The 17,504-nt window shown below is 32.2% G+C and overlaps 2 protein-coding genes across 3 annotated transcripts; one reads left to right on the top strand and one right to left on the bottom strand.

Moving 5' to 3' along the window:
- Positions 1 to 1,691: 1,691 nt before the first annotated feature.
- On the top strand, positions 1,692 to 6,018 carry LOC120090254 (kinesin-like protein KIN-10B). 2 transcript variants are annotated; one of them, XM_039047813.1, is made up of 12 exons: positions 1,692 to 2,031; positions 2,130 to 2,298; positions 2,438 to 2,831; positions 2,996 to 3,201; positions 3,279 to 3,592; positions 3,687 to 3,760; positions 3,866 to 4,074; positions 4,236 to 4,282; positions 4,427 to 4,448; positions 4,554 to 4,616; positions 5,464 to 5,502; positions 5,601 to 6,018. In XM_039047813.1, the coding sequence occupies exons 1-12, from the start codon at positions 1,775 to 1,777 to the stop codon at positions 5,697 to 5,699; spliced, it is 1,893 nt and encodes a 630-aa protein (XP_038903741.1). In that variant the 5' UTR covers positions 1,692 to 1,774; the 3' UTR covers positions 5,700 to 6,018. The 2 variants fall into 2 exon arrangements, with proteins under 2 accessions (XP_038903741.1, XP_038903742.1); XM_039047814.1 differs by lacking the exons at positions 4,427 to 4,448; positions 4,554 to 4,616; positions 5,464 to 5,502; positions 5,601 to 6,018 and having other exon boundaries at positions 4,165 to 4,282.
- A 2,460-nt stretch (positions 6,019 to 8,478) lies between these two features.
- Positions 8,479 to 9,600, bottom strand: LOC120091944 (metallothionein-like protein type 2). The gene is made up of 3 exons (XM_039050116.1): positions 9,439 to 9,600; positions 9,020 to 9,103; positions 8,479 to 8,927 (listed from the first exon to the last, which is right to left on the bottom strand). Exons 1-3 carry the CDS (start codon positions 9,501 to 9,503, stop codon positions 8,843 to 8,845), a joined length of 234 nt encoding a protein of 77 aa, XP_038906044.1. The 5' UTR covers positions 9,504 to 9,600; the 3' UTR covers positions 8,479 to 8,842.
- Between the last annotated feature and the right edge of the window lie 7,904 nt (positions 9,601 to 17,504).

The following is a 17,504-nucleotide window of genomic DNA, read 5'->3' as shown; positions in this document are numbered from 1 at the left end:
ATGAGAAAATCTCAAAGTTAGATTTTTCCACTTCTCTAGAAGCTCATTCATGGTTCCACTAATTTTACAACTTAAATTCTCAAACTTGAGCTGAAATTCATGTAGGACATTGATTTGCATGAAAGTCATGCAATATAACAATGAGATCTGAGTGAAAATTAGGAGGCAATCGGTTGCAATTTGCTGAGAAAAGTGGTTGAAGAAGTATTCTTCACACTGGTGAAAAACCAGTTCTTCACTTCCAATTTCCCTAATTCAAATTTGTTTTGAGTCCCACAACTCAATTTAATACTACAAGAGAATAGTATGGAAGACCTTGTAGTGGTTCACAACCAAAGGAAAAGGAGATTGCAGCTAAAGATTGAGATTCAAGAGGTACTTCAAAGGTTAGCGTTGAAACTCTCTTTTTAGTTTATGTGCACGATGAATTTGAAGCAAAAATTACTGAATTAGAATGCTTAATGATCCCATTTTTCTTCCGTTGTTTGTTTCTATATTCCAACACAGAAGTCATTGTAGTTGGAAGTTTTGTAGGATCCATAAGAGTTTTAATGGTTTTCTGACCAAGAATAGCTCTTATTTTAGTCTTCCATAATGCAAAAGCTCCATTTCTATTGAATTTTTCTATATCATAGCGTGCAACTGCCATTTTATTGATCGAGAAAGTAAGTCTCGAAGCTTTCTTGAACTTTAAAAACTCTAATACCAATTTGTGGAGGTTACACGTGGAGACACTCAGACACAACTGCCATTACTCTTTCTTTACAGACCCAAGTTCAGACATACAAAGAAACGAAATTCGAAAGAATAAAATGGCGATCTTGTGTTCTTGTTGAAGATGGAATCACAGAACTGAAGAAGAAGGAGAAGAAGAAGGGAAGAAACAGAGAGTTTTTAAAGTGGTTCGATCACAACAATCTGCATCCACTGTGTTGGGAGCAGAGTTTTATTCAAGAGATTATAATAAAAGAATTTACAAATTCGAGAGAGAGAGAGTTTTTCCTTCAAATTACCTTTTCATTGTCAAAACATCCATTGCATGTGAAAAGTTTCATATATATAACCCATTTTTAAACTTGTGTCATATCGAGTAGTTGACTTTCACATGCAACAATTCGATAATTGGAACCTGTAGTTCTTTGGTCAAATATAATTGTAGTTAAGCTATATTCACTATTGTCTTTCATTTTAAAGTCCAATATTCTCATACACATTAAAATATTGAATGAATATGTAAAAGACTGTAGTGAAAGGGTTAATGTTGAATTAAATAAACATCACGGATTTGTAAATCACTTTAGAGTGTATTTTTTGAAGTAATTCAAAATTAATTTTAAGTATGACATTAGTATATACTTCTAAATAAATGATTAAAGATTCAAATTACATCAACAAACAATACCAAATGCATAAACACTTGCTTACTAGTAAACTTGGTATAGTGGATTGATTTATATCAAATTTAAAGTATAACAAAATTACTATTGATATACATGCTCAGTAATAAAGAAAAATGGAAATTAGATTAAATATTTTATTATATTTGCAAATTTAAGAATTTGTTTTAGGCCATCGAGCTCTACAGGCCCAACTCACCAGGGCCATGAAGCCAGGCCCAGGATAATTCAAACGAAGGTTTGAAATCAGTTTCAAATAAAGAAAAGTTGTTTATTTTTTTAAAAAAGGGGGAAACTAAAAAAAAAAAAAAATTCAAATTAAGAAGCGGAAATCTGCCACCAACGGTCTTCATTTTCAAAATCGCCCTTCACTTTGCATGATTTCTCGCCACTGCTTACGCGAATCATCTTCCATTTCAATGGCTGCCGAAATTTTTGAACTTCACACACCTGCTAGATCCACAAACCACTGTGCAATCTCCAAGGTCAGAGTGGTTGCTAGGGTTCGTCCATTTCTCCCTCAAGAAGTTTCAGTCAAAAGTTCTAGGGTTCCAATTTCATGCATTTCTGTCGTGGATCAAGGTCGCATCTCTCAGGAGGAGGTCACCGTTCATCTCAAAGATCCGGAAACCAGGTACTTAGTTTTTGTAAATTTCTCTGTAGCCTATTTATCTGCCGTAGAAGAATCTTCCGATTCGATTTGATTATTGTTGGTGGATTTTCCGAGTGTAGTCGAAACGAGTGCTATCAATTGGACTCATTTTTTGGCCAAGAAGATCATACGGTGAGGCAGATATTCGATAAAGAAGTTAATCCATTGATTCCTGGACTCTTCCATGGATGCAACGCTACTGTGTTTGCTTATGGGGCTACTGGCAGTGGAAAGACCTACACAATGCAGGTGCAATTAGCTTAAAATCAACAGAAGAATTTGGCTTTTCATTCACGAAAACTTGAAGTTTCCTGAATTTGATATAAAACAATCAAACAATACAAATGATTAGCACTCTGAACTGTGTCGAATTTGGTTGAGGATGCAGGGTACTGAAGAGGAACCAGGTTTAATGCCGCTAGCCATGCTTAGAATTTTATCACTTTGTGATGAAACTGGGTGTAGAGCAGAGATGTCATACTATGAAGTGTACTTGGAAAGATGTCATGATCTTCTGGAACCCAAAGCTAAAGAAATTGTAATTATGGATGATAAAGAAGGCCAAATTCATCTTAGGGGATTGTCTAAGATTGGTGTAAATTCCATGTCTGAATTCCGGGAGACATTGGCTCTTGGAGTTCAGAGGCGGAAAGTTGCTGATACTGATCTTAATGAAGTCTCGAGTAGAAGTCATGGGGTTCTTGTAATTACAGTTTCATCACCCGTGTGTGGTGATTCTGGGGCTTCTGTTACAGGGAAGCTCAATCTCATAGATTTGGCAGGTATGTTCCTTAAGCATAATGGAAACCTAGCCCTAACCATCGAATGAATTTTGAATTTTATTTGATACAAATAATATTTATGCACCCCTCAAGAATTCATGTTTTCTGAATAGTTGTTATTATTGCTAATTGGGTTAATATCTGTCCATAACCATCCATGGCAGGTAATGAAGATAACAGGAGGACTGGCAATGAAGGGATTCGCCTTCAAGAGAGTGCAAAAATCAACCAGTCTTTGTTTGCGCTTTCAAATGTGATATATGCATTAAACAAGAACCTTGCCCGAGTACCTTACAGAGAAAGCAAATTGACTCGCATATTGCAGGATTCTCTTGGTGGAACAAGCCGTGCTTTGATGATAGCTTGCCTGGTAAAATTGATGCAGGTTAATTGTCTATTGTAATCTAAAACCACACTTGCTCAAATTGCCTTCTTATTTGAAAACAGAATCCTGGAGCATATCAGGAGTCTGTCCATACAGTCAGCTTAGCAGCTCGATCGCGTCAAATTTCAAATTTTGTTTTGCCGGTCCATAAACAGGGAACTCCACAAGCTAAAGTTGACATGGAATCGAAGCTACAAGCTTGGCTTGAATCAAAAGGCAAGACCAAGAGTGCACAAAGAATTAGAGGGATTGGTTCTCCATTTTCTAGTAAAACACCTTGTTCTACTGCTTCGAAATTGAGAAAACCTCTCTTCAGCAGTTCTGCCAAAGTTAAGAAAACTGCCAACCAGAGTGCTTGTAAACAAGAAAAAGAAAGGTCTGGCAATCATATTGTTTGATTTATCAACTTTTAATAGCCTCTACTAACTTCTTTTTTTTTTTCCCTATAATTTTGCATTGATGATCTTCAGGACTGTAACTGTTGCTTTCGGAAACTTGGTTGAAAATGAAGATGTAGTTAATTCTATCACAACCAAAGATCACGGTATTTTTTTTTTTTTTTTATCACAGCTGCCTTAACTTGTTCGCTCAAGGAATTTGTTCATTTTTGCCACCTTGTGTTTGGATATGATTGAATCTTCATTTTCAGATGCAGTAGTCAAGGTGAAATTTAATAGTCCAAGAAAGGCTCTGTCACCACTCTACAACAATGGAATCCAAATGCCTATGCTGGAACTTTCGTTTACTGACCAATTATTAACTGCAAGTACTCCAAAAACACCGTTCCCTGCAAATGAGGAGCTTGAATCTTTTGGGACCCCATTAGATAAGTTTGGTGCTCAAGTATCAATCCTGAAGGTACTCAACAAGCCTACTTAATAGTTCATTATCTACTTCTTCATGCAATATGGATTCCAGTAACTCTGGTTTTTCTTGTTATCTTAATAGTTCATTATCTACTTCTTCATGCAATACGGATTCCAGTAACTCTGGTTTTTCTTGTTATCTTAATCAATCAGAGTTGCGTTGCACAAAAATATGTGGATTTCTTGAATACAGCAAGCAGGTAGGTCCATAATCATATACAATATTTAGCATCTCATGTACAAATCCACAAGAATACGTGGGTTTATTGTTCCATTCCCCAACTTTTCAATTTGAACGAGTGAAAAGTTCAATTAATTATTAACTGGCGTTCTTTGTTTTGCAGAGAGGAACTAGTAGAATTGAAGGTAATATTTTTGAGACTCAAGACCACAACTGGGATTTTTTATTTAAGAAAAAAGTTAATCTTTTCCCTTACATGTTCTGATTCTCATTTCCCTTTCAATCCCCAGGGCATTGGAGTGAAAATGGCAGAGTACATTCTCGATCTCAGAGAAACTAGTCCATTGAAATCGGTAAGACAAAAGCTTGAAACTTTTTACGGAATTATGTATGAAGAAGACATTCTCTGGCAGTTTTTAGCTCTCGCATCCTAGATAGACAAATTTGTGAATTATACTTATGCCCCGTTTGATAACCATTTTTTTTTTTTTTGCTTTTTGAAAATTATGCTTATTTCCTCTCTATTTCTTACCATGATTTGCATTTTTTAAAGTTCAATAATTGAATTCTTAACTAAATTCTAAAAATAAAAGCAAATTTTTAAAAGTTATTTTTTTAGTTTTTAAAATTTAGCTTGGTTTTAAACCATTTGTAAAAAGTAGATAATAAAGAAAAAAAATTTAAACTTTTTTACCAAATGGGACCTTAACTATTAGATTATTTAATAAGACCGCTACAATAGGTTACCTCGTAATAATTGTTGGATGTTGATTCTCACCCCTAGATCTAAATTTGAGATACCTTTCTCTCATATATCAATCATAGCCTCATCAAATAATTTCTCTTAGTGAACAACATGGTTCCCAAAATCTGTCTATTTAATAATTTCTCAAATAACTTTATTTTATCCCTTCTCTCTCATAGTCCAATCGTGCTCTCAAGAACTTCATTTTGGTGTCTAAGAATGTGCAAGAGCTTTCATCTTCCTTTATCTTTGACAAATACAGTTCAATCCTACACACATACTTTTGTTCGCTTTTGATAGTCACTTAACATGTATAAAACATCACATGTTGTAAAGTTGATGCAAAAATGAAATACAAGTCAAGAAAACAACAGTACCCAACTTTTTTTCATGAATATTTTCTATTTGGGTGTCAAAATGATGAATTTTTCTTCCCTTTGTCTGTGTTTATATAGCTCACTGACTTGAAGAAACTAGGACTCTCATCCAAGCAGGTAATGTTTCAGCAAACATAATAACTACCATTTTTTCTTTTTCACTTTAGGAAAAACCAATCCCCTGAAAGTAAGGATTTGTTTTTTGTGTTCTGCAGATTCACAATTTATTCAGCAAAGCTGCAAGGGGGATATTTGATAGAATAGAAGATTTGGGGGCTCCCCCTTGCCCAGAAGCTTCATTATCCAACCAATAATGAAGGATGATGTAATAATGTATTGGGAAAAGTGCCATAGCAACATCCTCCAAGTTGCTGTATGTTAAATTATTGTACCGAGTAGAGAAAACTGTCTGATTTAGGATTTTGCCTGGTCGGCGTGATGGGCTTCCTTGCTGTTCTATAGCTCTATCTGTATCATTTTTTTAACTAAAATATCCATTTGTAACTTTAAACTTGTGGCTAATGTAATCTAAATATGATTAATTAGAAAATTGCACAGAAAATCCATTTTAAAAGCCCAAAATGGTAAAAGGATCCAGATTTTAGAAGAAAATGTCAAATGCCTCTTTGTTTATGTCATGATCTTGTGAATTTCCAATAATTATCCTTTCTTGATTTTTTTTTTCTTTCTTTCTCCTTTAGCTCCTTTGTTTTTTTTTTCTTTTTTCTTTTTCCTCGTCCTTTGTCCCCCTCTATGCGTCATCTCTTCTTCTCTGATCTCGTTTCTCTACATATTTTCTTCTTCTTTTTTGGCACGACGAGTTCACACGGATGATGCCAACCCACGTCAGTCTCGCTCTAACCGGTCTCCCTCTAACCGGCATTGGTTTTTGGTGAGAGGGAGACCGGTTAGAGCGAGACTGACAAGAACGAAACAGACGAGAGCGAGATCAGGGAGAGCAAAACAGGTGAGAGGGGGAAGAAGACGATTCACTGTTCAAGTGCTATATTTTGGTAGTTTCACTTGAATTTAACGTCAAGAAATATCAATTCGATATTTTTTTTCTAAAAAATTAGGTCATTTGACATTTTCGACCCAATTTTGGATCACTTGTACAAATTTCCCATAATTAATTCATGTAATTGTCGATGTTTCTATGGTTTATGTGAAACCATTCTTTGAATGTTTTGTATTAGAAATACTTTCATTATTAGCAATGGAAATTGGGAAGTAAGATTTAAAAAAAAAAAAATAAAAAATTGACGAGTTTAATTTTTGGTCCATATTTCTAAATTTTACAATTTTATCTTTTGAGATTTTAATTTAGTCTCCAAATAAAAAAAAAATACACTTCTAAACTTTATTTGTTCACTAATTAATAACTATCAAGAAACTTAATTAATTCTTTTAATTCTTTTTAGATTAATTAATAACATTAATAAGAAAGTGAGTATTTGATTACAAATAAATTAGACCTGACATAGAATGTTTTTTTTCTATTTTTTCCCCTTTTTATTTGTTTAACAAATGTGGGTACAAGAATATTAACTTATAAAATTTTATATTTTTAAAGTATATCACAAGAGAGTGTGAATTTTTAAAGCACTTTTTAATACAACAGCTAGATTGAATTTTAACAAGTATATAAATTGGCAACGAATTTGACATTTCCTGGCTATGTTTTGAAGTCAAAATTAATTTTCACACAGATTCCTCACGATTATTTTTTCTTGGAAAAAGATTGGTCAATAAAATCAAGATTATTTTCTGGGTACGGGGATCAGAAAACCAAACACTAGAAAATATTTTATATTATTTCTATTCATTACTTGCCACAATAGCAACATTTAATGCAAAATTTATAAATTAATTAATTAATAAACTATTTAATAACGTGTCAATAATAAGGTGGTACTCGGTTATGCTAGATTTTTTCATAGAACAACGTTTTAGGATGGGTGATAGTAAAAATATAATATTCGCTGTATTTTTATTAAATAAAAGATAATTTTATTTTCTAATTAAAAACCATTCGACACGTGTGGTGTGCCTTTCGAAGATAATTATAGACAGTCCCTTTTAAAAAGGAAAAAAAAAAAAAAAAAGAAGAAAGAAGAAAGAAGAAAAGTAAAAAAATCGAATACTTTTGAAAAAGAATTTATAAGGCCCGATGGAGAAATAATTTGCATTACTTTGAACTTTAAATTAATTTTATGCTAGAAGTAACATTAATCAATTAATTTGGTACTGTTTCGAACAAAGGAATGGATTTACGATATGGAAGTAGTGACAAAAGCAAAGTAGTGACAAAAGCAAAGTGAGTTTTTTTCTTTTCTTTGGAGTACACACAAAGTAAGTCTTTAGTTAAATACTGATGAAGATTTGAATGAAAAGTGAATTTTTGAAAGCATATTGAATATAATTGAAACGGAGAGTGAAAATCTACAACGTCATTCACAAACCACCAAATAATAATTCAAATAATTTGTCGTGAAAGAATTTTTATTTAATTTTTTTAAAAAATATATTTAAAATTCATAAATTCATCAAATATAAAATAATCAAATTTTAAACCGAGAGAAATATATATAATACACCTTATTTATTATATATAAAATTTGAATTGGATTACATGAACCCAAATTTTTACTCGTTTGAACAACCTAGAAAAATGGAGTGTTTCAAATACCAATTAAAGTTGTTACTTTCCCTATCTGTAAACTCACCCACCCACTGTTGTAGCGATAAGTTCTACCAAAATGAAGAAACCACTTAAAAATCTTCAATAAATGAACAACGACGTGCTAACCAAATCCTTACCTTAAAGGCAAGAGGACGAAAAAGAGCCAGGGAAAAAATGATCAATTTTCAAATCTATTAGCCATTAGAAAGTTTGGCCATCACAGGAAAAATTTACAAGAACACGCAAATATGCATTTAATTTTGGATGTATACATATCGATTTAGAACGAATGGCACTTAACTATTCAATCGTCCCCACCACCGAAACTGTAAGAACTTTTACAAATCGAATATTATAATTGAAGATATTGTTTGGAATCGAGACTTGGAGATATTTATCAAGTCAAGATCTTAGAGAAGATTCAAACTCTGTTCTTCATTTCCAACCATAGATATGGATAACAACAGAAACTCTGTTACCTCTCATAAATTAGCACGTACCGTTTTTAATTTCTTACAGAAGAAAACACTAGACAGACATGGATAAACACAGGAATCTTGAGCTAAGAAGATCACTGACTGAATCATAACAACAGCATATAAGTTTTTCCACAACTCCATGACAGCTATTATTCAAAAGGAACACTACAATCGACACTTAAAAGACGCAACGACAGAACGCAAACACTTGGAGGTTTGATAATTGTTATTAAAAAGGATGCATACTATTTGTACTCAGACAATCTCCACTTGAGAAGATTCGACCTGCTGCTTCTCATTTACAGTTGCATGGATCACAGGTGCAGTTGTCACCGCACTTGCAGCCGTTCTCTGCTCCCATCTCTGCTACCTCGAAGGACCTGATATAGAAAACGCCTATACCGTTAAATGAAATCATGACTGAATACCTAAATTTCTCTTGAAAAAATTAGGCGTAATTGCAGAAACTTACATCTTCTGAGGAGCGAAACCGACTACGAAGGTCTCGATGGTAGCGGTGGTCTCTGAGAAGCTCATGTCAGGGAACATCTTGCATCTGCATAACAAAAGATCAAAACGTCATAATCATCGCGATTATCCTCGGGAAAATTAATATCGTAGTCATTTTCAGAAATTTCAGAAGGAAATCCGCCTTGATAGTGCGATCTTTCTCATCTCCATTACTCGATGGAGATGATCAGCGAATGATCAGATCGCCATCATCCATCGATCGAAGCACAAAGATACAAAGAAGATTAAGAAATCGAAAGCGATATATCAGAAAACTGAAGATCAGATCCTCAAGAGAATATTTTCCACAGAATCAAATGAACAAAAAGCAATTTCACGCCATCAAATACAAAGGAGAAAATTAGCGAGAGATTAACTCACCCTCCACAGCCACTTCCGCACTTGCAGCCAGAGCCGCATCCACAGTTTCCACCACAGCAAGACATTCTCGACGATGAACAACGAAGAACGAAGAGATTGGTAGTTTGTTTGTGTAATCAAAATATAACTTATCGCGATTGAACGAGTTTAAAGAGAGAAATGACGAGTTCCATATATAGAGACGGGGATGGGGAGAAGGAATCTATCCACCGTCCACGTGTCGAAATCGTAGCGGAAGGAAATTTTCGCGTATAGTCCCGAAGCTGCGGCTTTTCTCTTCCACGTATCTCTCGTGTTAATCACTCGTATGGTTTTCAGTTGTATGGGTTTTTTTTTTTTGAGGGGTCAGTAATAGACGATCAAACAACGTCCATGCATAAATCAACGGTTCACAATTGATCTTATTAAAGATAAATCAACGGTTGACATTGAACTTAAAGATTCTCTCGGGATGTAGGAACCACCCAACTTTAAATCAAAGGTCTAAATTTAGTTTAGTTGCAAAAAATAATTTGCATGAACATTTCTTTCTATTTTCTTTTATAAAAATCATTATATTATTATTATTAGTTAACTAATTTCAACGAAAACTACCTTCAACAAACTAGATTTAAAATTTATTAAAAGTATAAGAAATTATATTAAAATTTGTTAAAAGTTTAAAGAAATTTAGACCATCAAAAATATATAAATTGTTGAATGGGAAGTTTTTGTTCAATCACAATCAATTCGTGATTTCTCAAATTAAGCATCACAAAATATTGAATTTGACCTAATTACAAATCGACATGTTAAGACATGAAATTGGTGTATCATAACCATTAGATTGAATAAGTCTAACTATGCCCAATTGAATCATAATATTTGGGCCTAATTTCAATGAATTAAAAAAGGATGGTGGATGTTTCAGGATCGAGTAACTTTTCTCTATAAAATTTCAAACTTGAATCAAATCATGTTTAATATTATTATTCGTATTGTTGGTATGAAAGTGTTGGTCATTAATGATTAGGTATATTTTGCGTCTAAGTTAAATTTAGCTCAAAATGAGTATATACATTCAAGAGAAGTAAAAGGACTCTTTGGGGTGATGAGATGATATAGGATGTAGAGAGTTCTGATAAAGTATAAACGATCAAGTATGATCGAACATCTTCAAGCATTGAGATGATATACGATACAAGGAAGGAAAATGACGGTGAGATACAAAACAAGTTCTGAAAATGAGTTCACAAACAATTAAAATCTATGAGATAGGATAATGAGTCTCCAAATACTGATGATATAGGATGTAGGGATATATCATCTCATGTTGAACTCCAAACAGCCCAAAATGAAGAATGGGAAGAAGAAGAAGGAAGTAAGAGAGAGGGAGTGAAATACCACATAAACTCAATAAATAAAACTGCTTTACTAACTTTCTTTTTTTTAAAAAAAAAAAAAAACACAAAATATAGTAATTACTCACTAGTGAGCCTGTTAATTGAAACCATTTTTTTTATAAGGGTGAAATCGCTATTGAAACATGGTGATCAAATTATCAGGAATCAAATCGAGGACAACAATGCATTTTTTTTCTTTATGATTTCTTTCGATCATTTTTCTCATAATTTATTTATTTATTTATTAACCATTTGTTAATTTTTTTAATAACGATAGTTGAAAAACAATATCAATAAAATAAGTCAAATAAATTATTCTCATTACTCAAAATAAAAAAAAAAAAATTGCAAAATATGGAAAATGATGTTGTATTTAATTAAAAGTACATGTTTGAGATTTTAGCTTCGTTATGTTTTGTTTTTTTCAAGAAAAAAAAAAACGAAACAAACAAAACTAATAATGAACAAGTCCAAACTACAGTTTTCTTTGGCTATCTGGGAAAGAGAGGATAAGATAAATATCATCCAACAATACATGTTTACATGTTCAACACAAATAAACTTGTTTTTTTCTAAAAAACAAACAAACAAAACAAAACAAAATACGAAATTAGATCAAAAGAAGAATCGACTACAATAGTTATTGATTGCATACGACATCCAAGATGATACTCTCCCAACCATACTTATGAATGAACAAAACCTATTGGACAGGTCGCTAAGTCGTGGGCCACACTATTACATGTTTTCGAAGACAAATAAAAACCTCTAATGCTTTCCCTCCCATGCTGTCACACAGATCGTCCACAAAGATGAGTTTCATTATCAAGACGGTTTAACATTCTCATTAGTTTTCGTAGGATTTGGAAATTAGTTTATGCCCATATATCAATACTGCTCAAATCCATCAAATTTTCGAACACAACAACATCAATGTTCAGCTTTAAAGTAGCAGATGACGATAAAATCCACTTATCTTGAATATCTTTAGTCTTATCCAAAATGGAGTCACCCTCCTCGAAAATCAATATTGAATTATTAAATAATTGATGTTGATAAGAAAGTTCGATTTCCCTCACTTGAATTTGTAATTTGAGAAAAAAGTGACCCGAAATGAAGTGATCTACTAAAGAGCAAGATTATACAATGATGTGGTACTTGCCACAAGCACTATTAGTTGTTTCGGTAATAGAGAGAGCAAGCTTAATAAACTTGTGTGGAGTATCATATTATATATAATATGATGTTAAACTTAGGATTTTCCACGTAGTTTTAAGTACTCGACTTAGAAGACTAGATCGATACACATGGAACTAGTTAGGCAAGCTTGACAGGTCGAACAAACCTTTTGGGTTCGATGGTCCAATCTCGCCTTGAGCTGTGACCCCATAAATAGCAGGTCCTATCATATAGGCAGTCATATTACCCTCAACCTTGACTTCCAATTGGTTTTTTTGGCCAGATGGCCAATCGCCTTGTCCCTTCTTCAACACATGTTTTGGGTCCTAATGGAATTAGAGATGTCCCATTTTTCTATAGGGACGGGGCCCGCCCTGAACGGAGTGGGGATTCCACAATTGAATGAGGGAGGGAGTGGGGAAAAAGTTCCTTTGAGCTAAACGATGATAGGGACGGGGAATGCATTCCCCATCCCCATCCCCGCTCCTGCCCCCACTTTGGTTAGCTTCTATTTATTTATTTAGTATAATTATTTAATGTTCTGTTGTTATTATTATTATATAAACATTACATTTAAATTTCAAGTTTGATTGTTTATTGGTTAAGATAATAAATATGTTTGAATTGAATATTTACATTTAGATTATCTAATAGTTTGATTTATATCTATTTCTTTCTACTAAAAAAATTTAGTTTTTTTAGGTCAAAATTTGAATAATTTATATTTAAATTCAAATTATCACGTGAAACTAACCATAATAAACAATTTAGTGATAGAGTTAATTATTTAATTAAAATTTACTCACATTAATGATTTAAATTAATTGATTTTTTTTAATAAAAATACTAACGGTGAATCCCACCCCGATCTCTATGAGAAATTTCCAAAAAATGGGGAATGAAATGGGGAATGGTGATGGGAACGGAAAATGACATCCTCGACCCCATCTCGCGAATGGACATCTCCAAATAGAATTAGATTATCTTTTCCCAATTTTATCCTTGACGTTTTATTCCTTTTCAAATTTTTCTTGTAGGTCCAAAATGACCGTTCTTAGGGCCAAAATCAACCCCTTCAACAAAATAACTATTTTTCATCATGAAATGCATTAGCTTCTTCTTTACCGCAGAGATTCGTTTTCAAAATAAAGTATCTCCTTCAAAAGCTACATTAAAATCTAAATAAATGTGTCGGAACTATATTCTGTTTTCTTGAATAACATCAAGAAATATAGTATTTTTCCAAAAACAAATCTAAAAATCAGACATGTAGTACAAATGTGTCCATTATGTTGTAGTACATTTGAGCATCATAGTATAGTCAATGTAGTACACTGATGAGTCCAGTAAATCCACTACTTATTCTCAATATCTTTTTGCAATTATTTCTATCACAGTGGTCATATAAAATATCATCATCTCAATTTCATTATAACAAGGGAAAAAAAAAGGGTCCAACAACACTTGAAGATGAGGACTCAAATGTTTGACTCTTTTTTTATCTTTTTTTTTTTTCCTTCGAATAATAGTCTAACCTCTTAATTTAATGTATATGTTTTCACCTATACTCTTATAAATAACTAATCTTTACCTAAAATCAACCTACTTTGCTCAGTTTCGATATAATTTTCAATTGGTATATTTTTATTATATATTTTATGAATATTTGAGATATCATTGCTGTTCATTAAATTTTAATATTAATGTCGAATCTTTTCCAATAACAATTATTATTGACGAATGTTTTAATTAAGTTAAAATATTATTTATTCGACCAAATAATATAATAATATATTAAATATTGCTAAATTTGTTTTATGACTACATCAAAGTTCTCTTACATTTAATTAAATAATTATTTAAGTTTTATTTTTATATACAAAATTGATAAATCAAATACATAATGTAATTTTAAATACTAATTATTTTGCATAGGTAAAGGCATACATTTAAAATCTAGACATTTAAATCTTAGATATTTAAAGGTTGTTTGGACTCCGACTAAAAGTTTGAAATATAATAGTCTACTAGGGTTGGTAACTGGGATGGAGCAGGGCGAAGGAAGGTTCCCCATCTCCTTCCCCTACGAATTTACTCCATCCATGCCCTGACCCCGCTATTTGAAGGTGGGGACGGAGTTGGGGATTCCCATTAGGGAAATGAGTCCCTTTCTCCTATTAATCCCCGTGAGGATTTCCATTTAAATTGTTATACCTTTTTCTTTTAAATCTCATGTATTTCATTGTTTTAAAATCATCAAAAGTAAACATAATTTAATAGACACAAATTCATGAAATAAAATAAATAAATTTTACAAATTCCCAAGCTCACAAAATTCATGAGTTAAATTCTTCAAATTCTACAAATTTACAAGCTCACAAATCTATAAGTCAAATTTTACAAATGCTACACATTCACAAATCTATAAATCAAACTCAACAAGTTTACATATTAAATAAAGTTTGAATAAAAGTTTGATGTAAAATAAATTCAAATGTCTTATACAACAACCAATATAAGTTTTGGGCTTTAGTTTTAGGTCAAATAAGTATAAAATAAAAGTGGATCAAATAAATATTGGATAAAATAGATATGGGTTGAGCTAAATATATATATAATATTATAATTAAAAAAATATAAATTTTGAGGCAAGGTCGGGGTCGGAGCAAGGATCCCCTCCTCATCACCGACCGGGGACTCGAAAAGAGTCTCAGTTTCACTCCTATCCCCAGTCAAACCGAAGATTCTCAGACTCGATCGGATCGATGCTTCGCGGGGACCCGTCCCATGAATTTTTTTGTCGTCTTTATAGTCCACTCCATATATGAGCCACCAAATATAATAATAGTGTGGTCAACTAGTATTAGCTACACTTAAGTATAATAAATACTATTTCCAAATTTTCAATATTATTTGTTACAGTATTTACTATTTACCATTTATCGTCTATTTTTTTTTTATAATATTTACAATTTTTTATACAAACAAAAAAATTTATACCTTTAATACAAACTATTATAATCTTAATTAAAATAATCTACACCTTAAATATTAACTATTATAATCTCCCAACTTTAATAATTATTGACTATAATAATCCATTCAATATCTACCCGGATCGGTTCATACTCACAGAAGAACATATGTGATCGAAACAGGCACTATAAATTATAACGTGGAGGTGAAATACAGAGTTTGGAAGTGGCTATGTTTAGGCAAAAGGGTGGCACATGGGTCATTCATAGTGCGTGGGACCCACAAAATTCACCTCGCCTTTTTTTTTTTCCAACGGAGGGCATTTATCAAACGAAAATGGAACATAAAAATGGGCCCCACATTATCAATCATAGTGTAAACTAATGGGGCCCACGCGGAATTTTGTCCATCTGCGGTGGACGTCCAAAGTCCGATGGCGTGGCCCAAAAAGTTGCTCTGTAGCTATCTGTTTCTCTTCGCTCTCCAGGAATCTACTTTTTCCCTCTCTAAAAAACCTAAAATATTTGTATCCATTTAATCGGTCTAGACTCTACATTCATCAACTTTCAATTTTATTTATAATTGGCTTAATTACAAAATTATATAAATTATTAATCTTAATATGCAATTTTATATATAGTAGACTGATGCTTTCTTTAATTTTAATTTGAAAGCTGCCGAATCAACTCGACACAAATCTTAAAAGTTCAACGCCTTAATTCGTAATTTAAAAAATGTAATATATTTCGAAGTTCAATTTCTATAAATGTTTAAGGGTCTAGTTTTTATAAATATCTGGAAGTCCAATTTTTATAATTACATAAGTTTAAGGGTCGAGTTTTAACACTTATATAAATATGATATTTCAATTTTGACAATTACACCATATTTTAGGAATGTAGTATTTACAATTTACCAATAAAATTTTGATAATTGATCTATCAAATAGAAAATTGAACTTTATATCAATTGAAGACATAATATTTCAATGTTTAGTACATACATGAACTGAAAAAAAAACTGTTGAATAAGTCAAGGACATGTATAAAATTGAGAATTTTAGACATTTGTTGGACACAACATTGAAAATTTAAGAATTTATCATCCCTTTAAAATTTTATGAACTTAATGACATAACACTTTATGTTTAAGAATATAGAGTATGCCAACAGGACAAGAAGTTAAGTTGTGAAGTCCAAGAAGTTGTGAATTCCTAGACCCACAACATAAGTTGTTAATAAGACATAAAATTTATATTTTTAGTCGTGAGCCCACAAAGTCCTCGATCTAAATTACTCTCCCAACTGTAATTCGAAGTCCTTGGTCAAATACACCATTAAATTAAAGAGACATACATTTTTAAAAGTTTACAAACTAAATAAATACATAGTGAAAGACTAAACCTATAATTTAAACTTAAAACATTTAGGCCCGTTTGATAATCATTTCGTTTTTTTAATTTTTAAAAAATTAAACATATTTCCTTCTCATTTCTTACAAAGATTGATATATTTCTTTAAGTACAATGGTTGAGTTCTTAGCCCAATTCCAAAAACAAAAATAAAATTTTAAAAGCTACTTTTTAGTTTTTAAAATTTGACTTAATTATTTAAACTATTAATAAAAAGTAAATAACAAATAAAAAAATTTGGAGGTAGAAGTAGGATTTTTTTTTAATTAAAATAATGTTATTTTAATATATATTGACAAAAGTATGGTAGGATTGAAAGTATTGTCAAAAATAGGTTTTTAAATCGTGTATCCGGTACACGATTAGCCCTAAATCATGTATCTGGTACACGATTAGCCCTAAATCGTGTACCCGATATACGATTAACCCTAAATCGTATACCCGGTACACGATTTTCTATTGATCTGGCACGCGCAGTCTGTCGTGGCAGTCCTGCAGCATTGACTGAGGTAATCGTGTACCCGATACACGATTACCTTAAGTCGTGTATCGGGTACACAACTCCCTTCTCCATTAAACCACCGCGAGCCTTTCTTCTTCCTCCATTCGAAAACCTTCTGCCTCCTCTTTTCTTTCGTCTTCCCCGTCCAAAAATCTCCTCCGTTCGTCCATCCGAACAAATTATCCGAAAATCTCCTGCCTTAAGTCATGTGCCTCCATTTAACCGTCCATCCAACCATTCGCCCGAAAGCTTCTCCTCTCTTTGATTGTGGTAAAAAAAGTTCCCTACGTTGTTTATATTATGGTACTTAAATTGTTTGCATTTGGGTTGAACTTAATGTGTCGTTTATGGATCCATGATTTATTTGTTGGGTTAAATCTAGAAATATATATATATATATGTTTGTCTATTTGTTAGGTTGATTTTGTCCAATGTAGTCTATGAACTTAGAAATTAGATTTTGATTGGGCTACTTTTCTGATTTTGTCTAATATAGTTTATGAACTTAATGTGTAGTTCTAATGTAGTTTATGAACTTAAATTAGATTATGTTTATGAACTTAAAAATGAAGATTGGTTCATATATATATTATTTTGTTTGCAGTTGAAAAAATCA

The sequence above is a fragment of the Benincasa hispida genome, chromosome 11 (genome assembly GCF_009727055.1).
Source record: "Benincasa hispida cultivar B227 chromosome 11, ASM972705v1, whole genome shotgun sequence".
Classification (NCBI taxonomy): Eukaryota; Viridiplantae; Streptophyta; class Magnoliopsida; order Cucurbitales; family Cucurbitaceae; genus Benincasa; species Benincasa hispida.
The sequence above is the reverse complement of the archived record's forward strand: the minus strand, read 5'-3'. Positions and strand labels throughout refer to the sequence as shown.

Bases quoted from the DNA above. Each gene is read 5' to 3' on its own strand.
- LOC120091944 (XM_039050116.1), bottom strand. From the start codon at position 9,503: ATGTCTTGCTGTGGTGGAAACTGTGGATGCGGCTCTGGCTGCAAGTGC. The intron at 9,104-9,438 runs GTGAGTTAATCT...TTTGTTATGCAG, and splicing joins TGCGGAAGTGGCTGTGGAGG to ATGCAAGATGTTCCCTGACA. The intron at 8,928-9,019 runs GTAAGTTTCTGC...TTTCTATATCAG, and splicing joins GGTTTCGCTCCTCAGAAGAT to GTCCTTCGAGGTAGCAGAGA.
- LOC120090254 (XM_039047813.1), top strand. From the start codon at position 1,775: ATGATTTCTCGCCACTGCTTACGCGAATCATCTTCCATTTCAATGGCT. The intron at 4,617-5,463 runs GTAAGACAAAAG...GTGTTTATATAG, and splicing joins AAACTAGTCCATTGAAATCG to CTCACTGACTTGAAGAAACT. The intron at 5,503-5,600 runs GTAATGTTTCAG...TGTGTTCTGCAG, and splicing joins TAGGACTCTCATCCAAGCAG to ATTCACAATTTATTCAGCAA.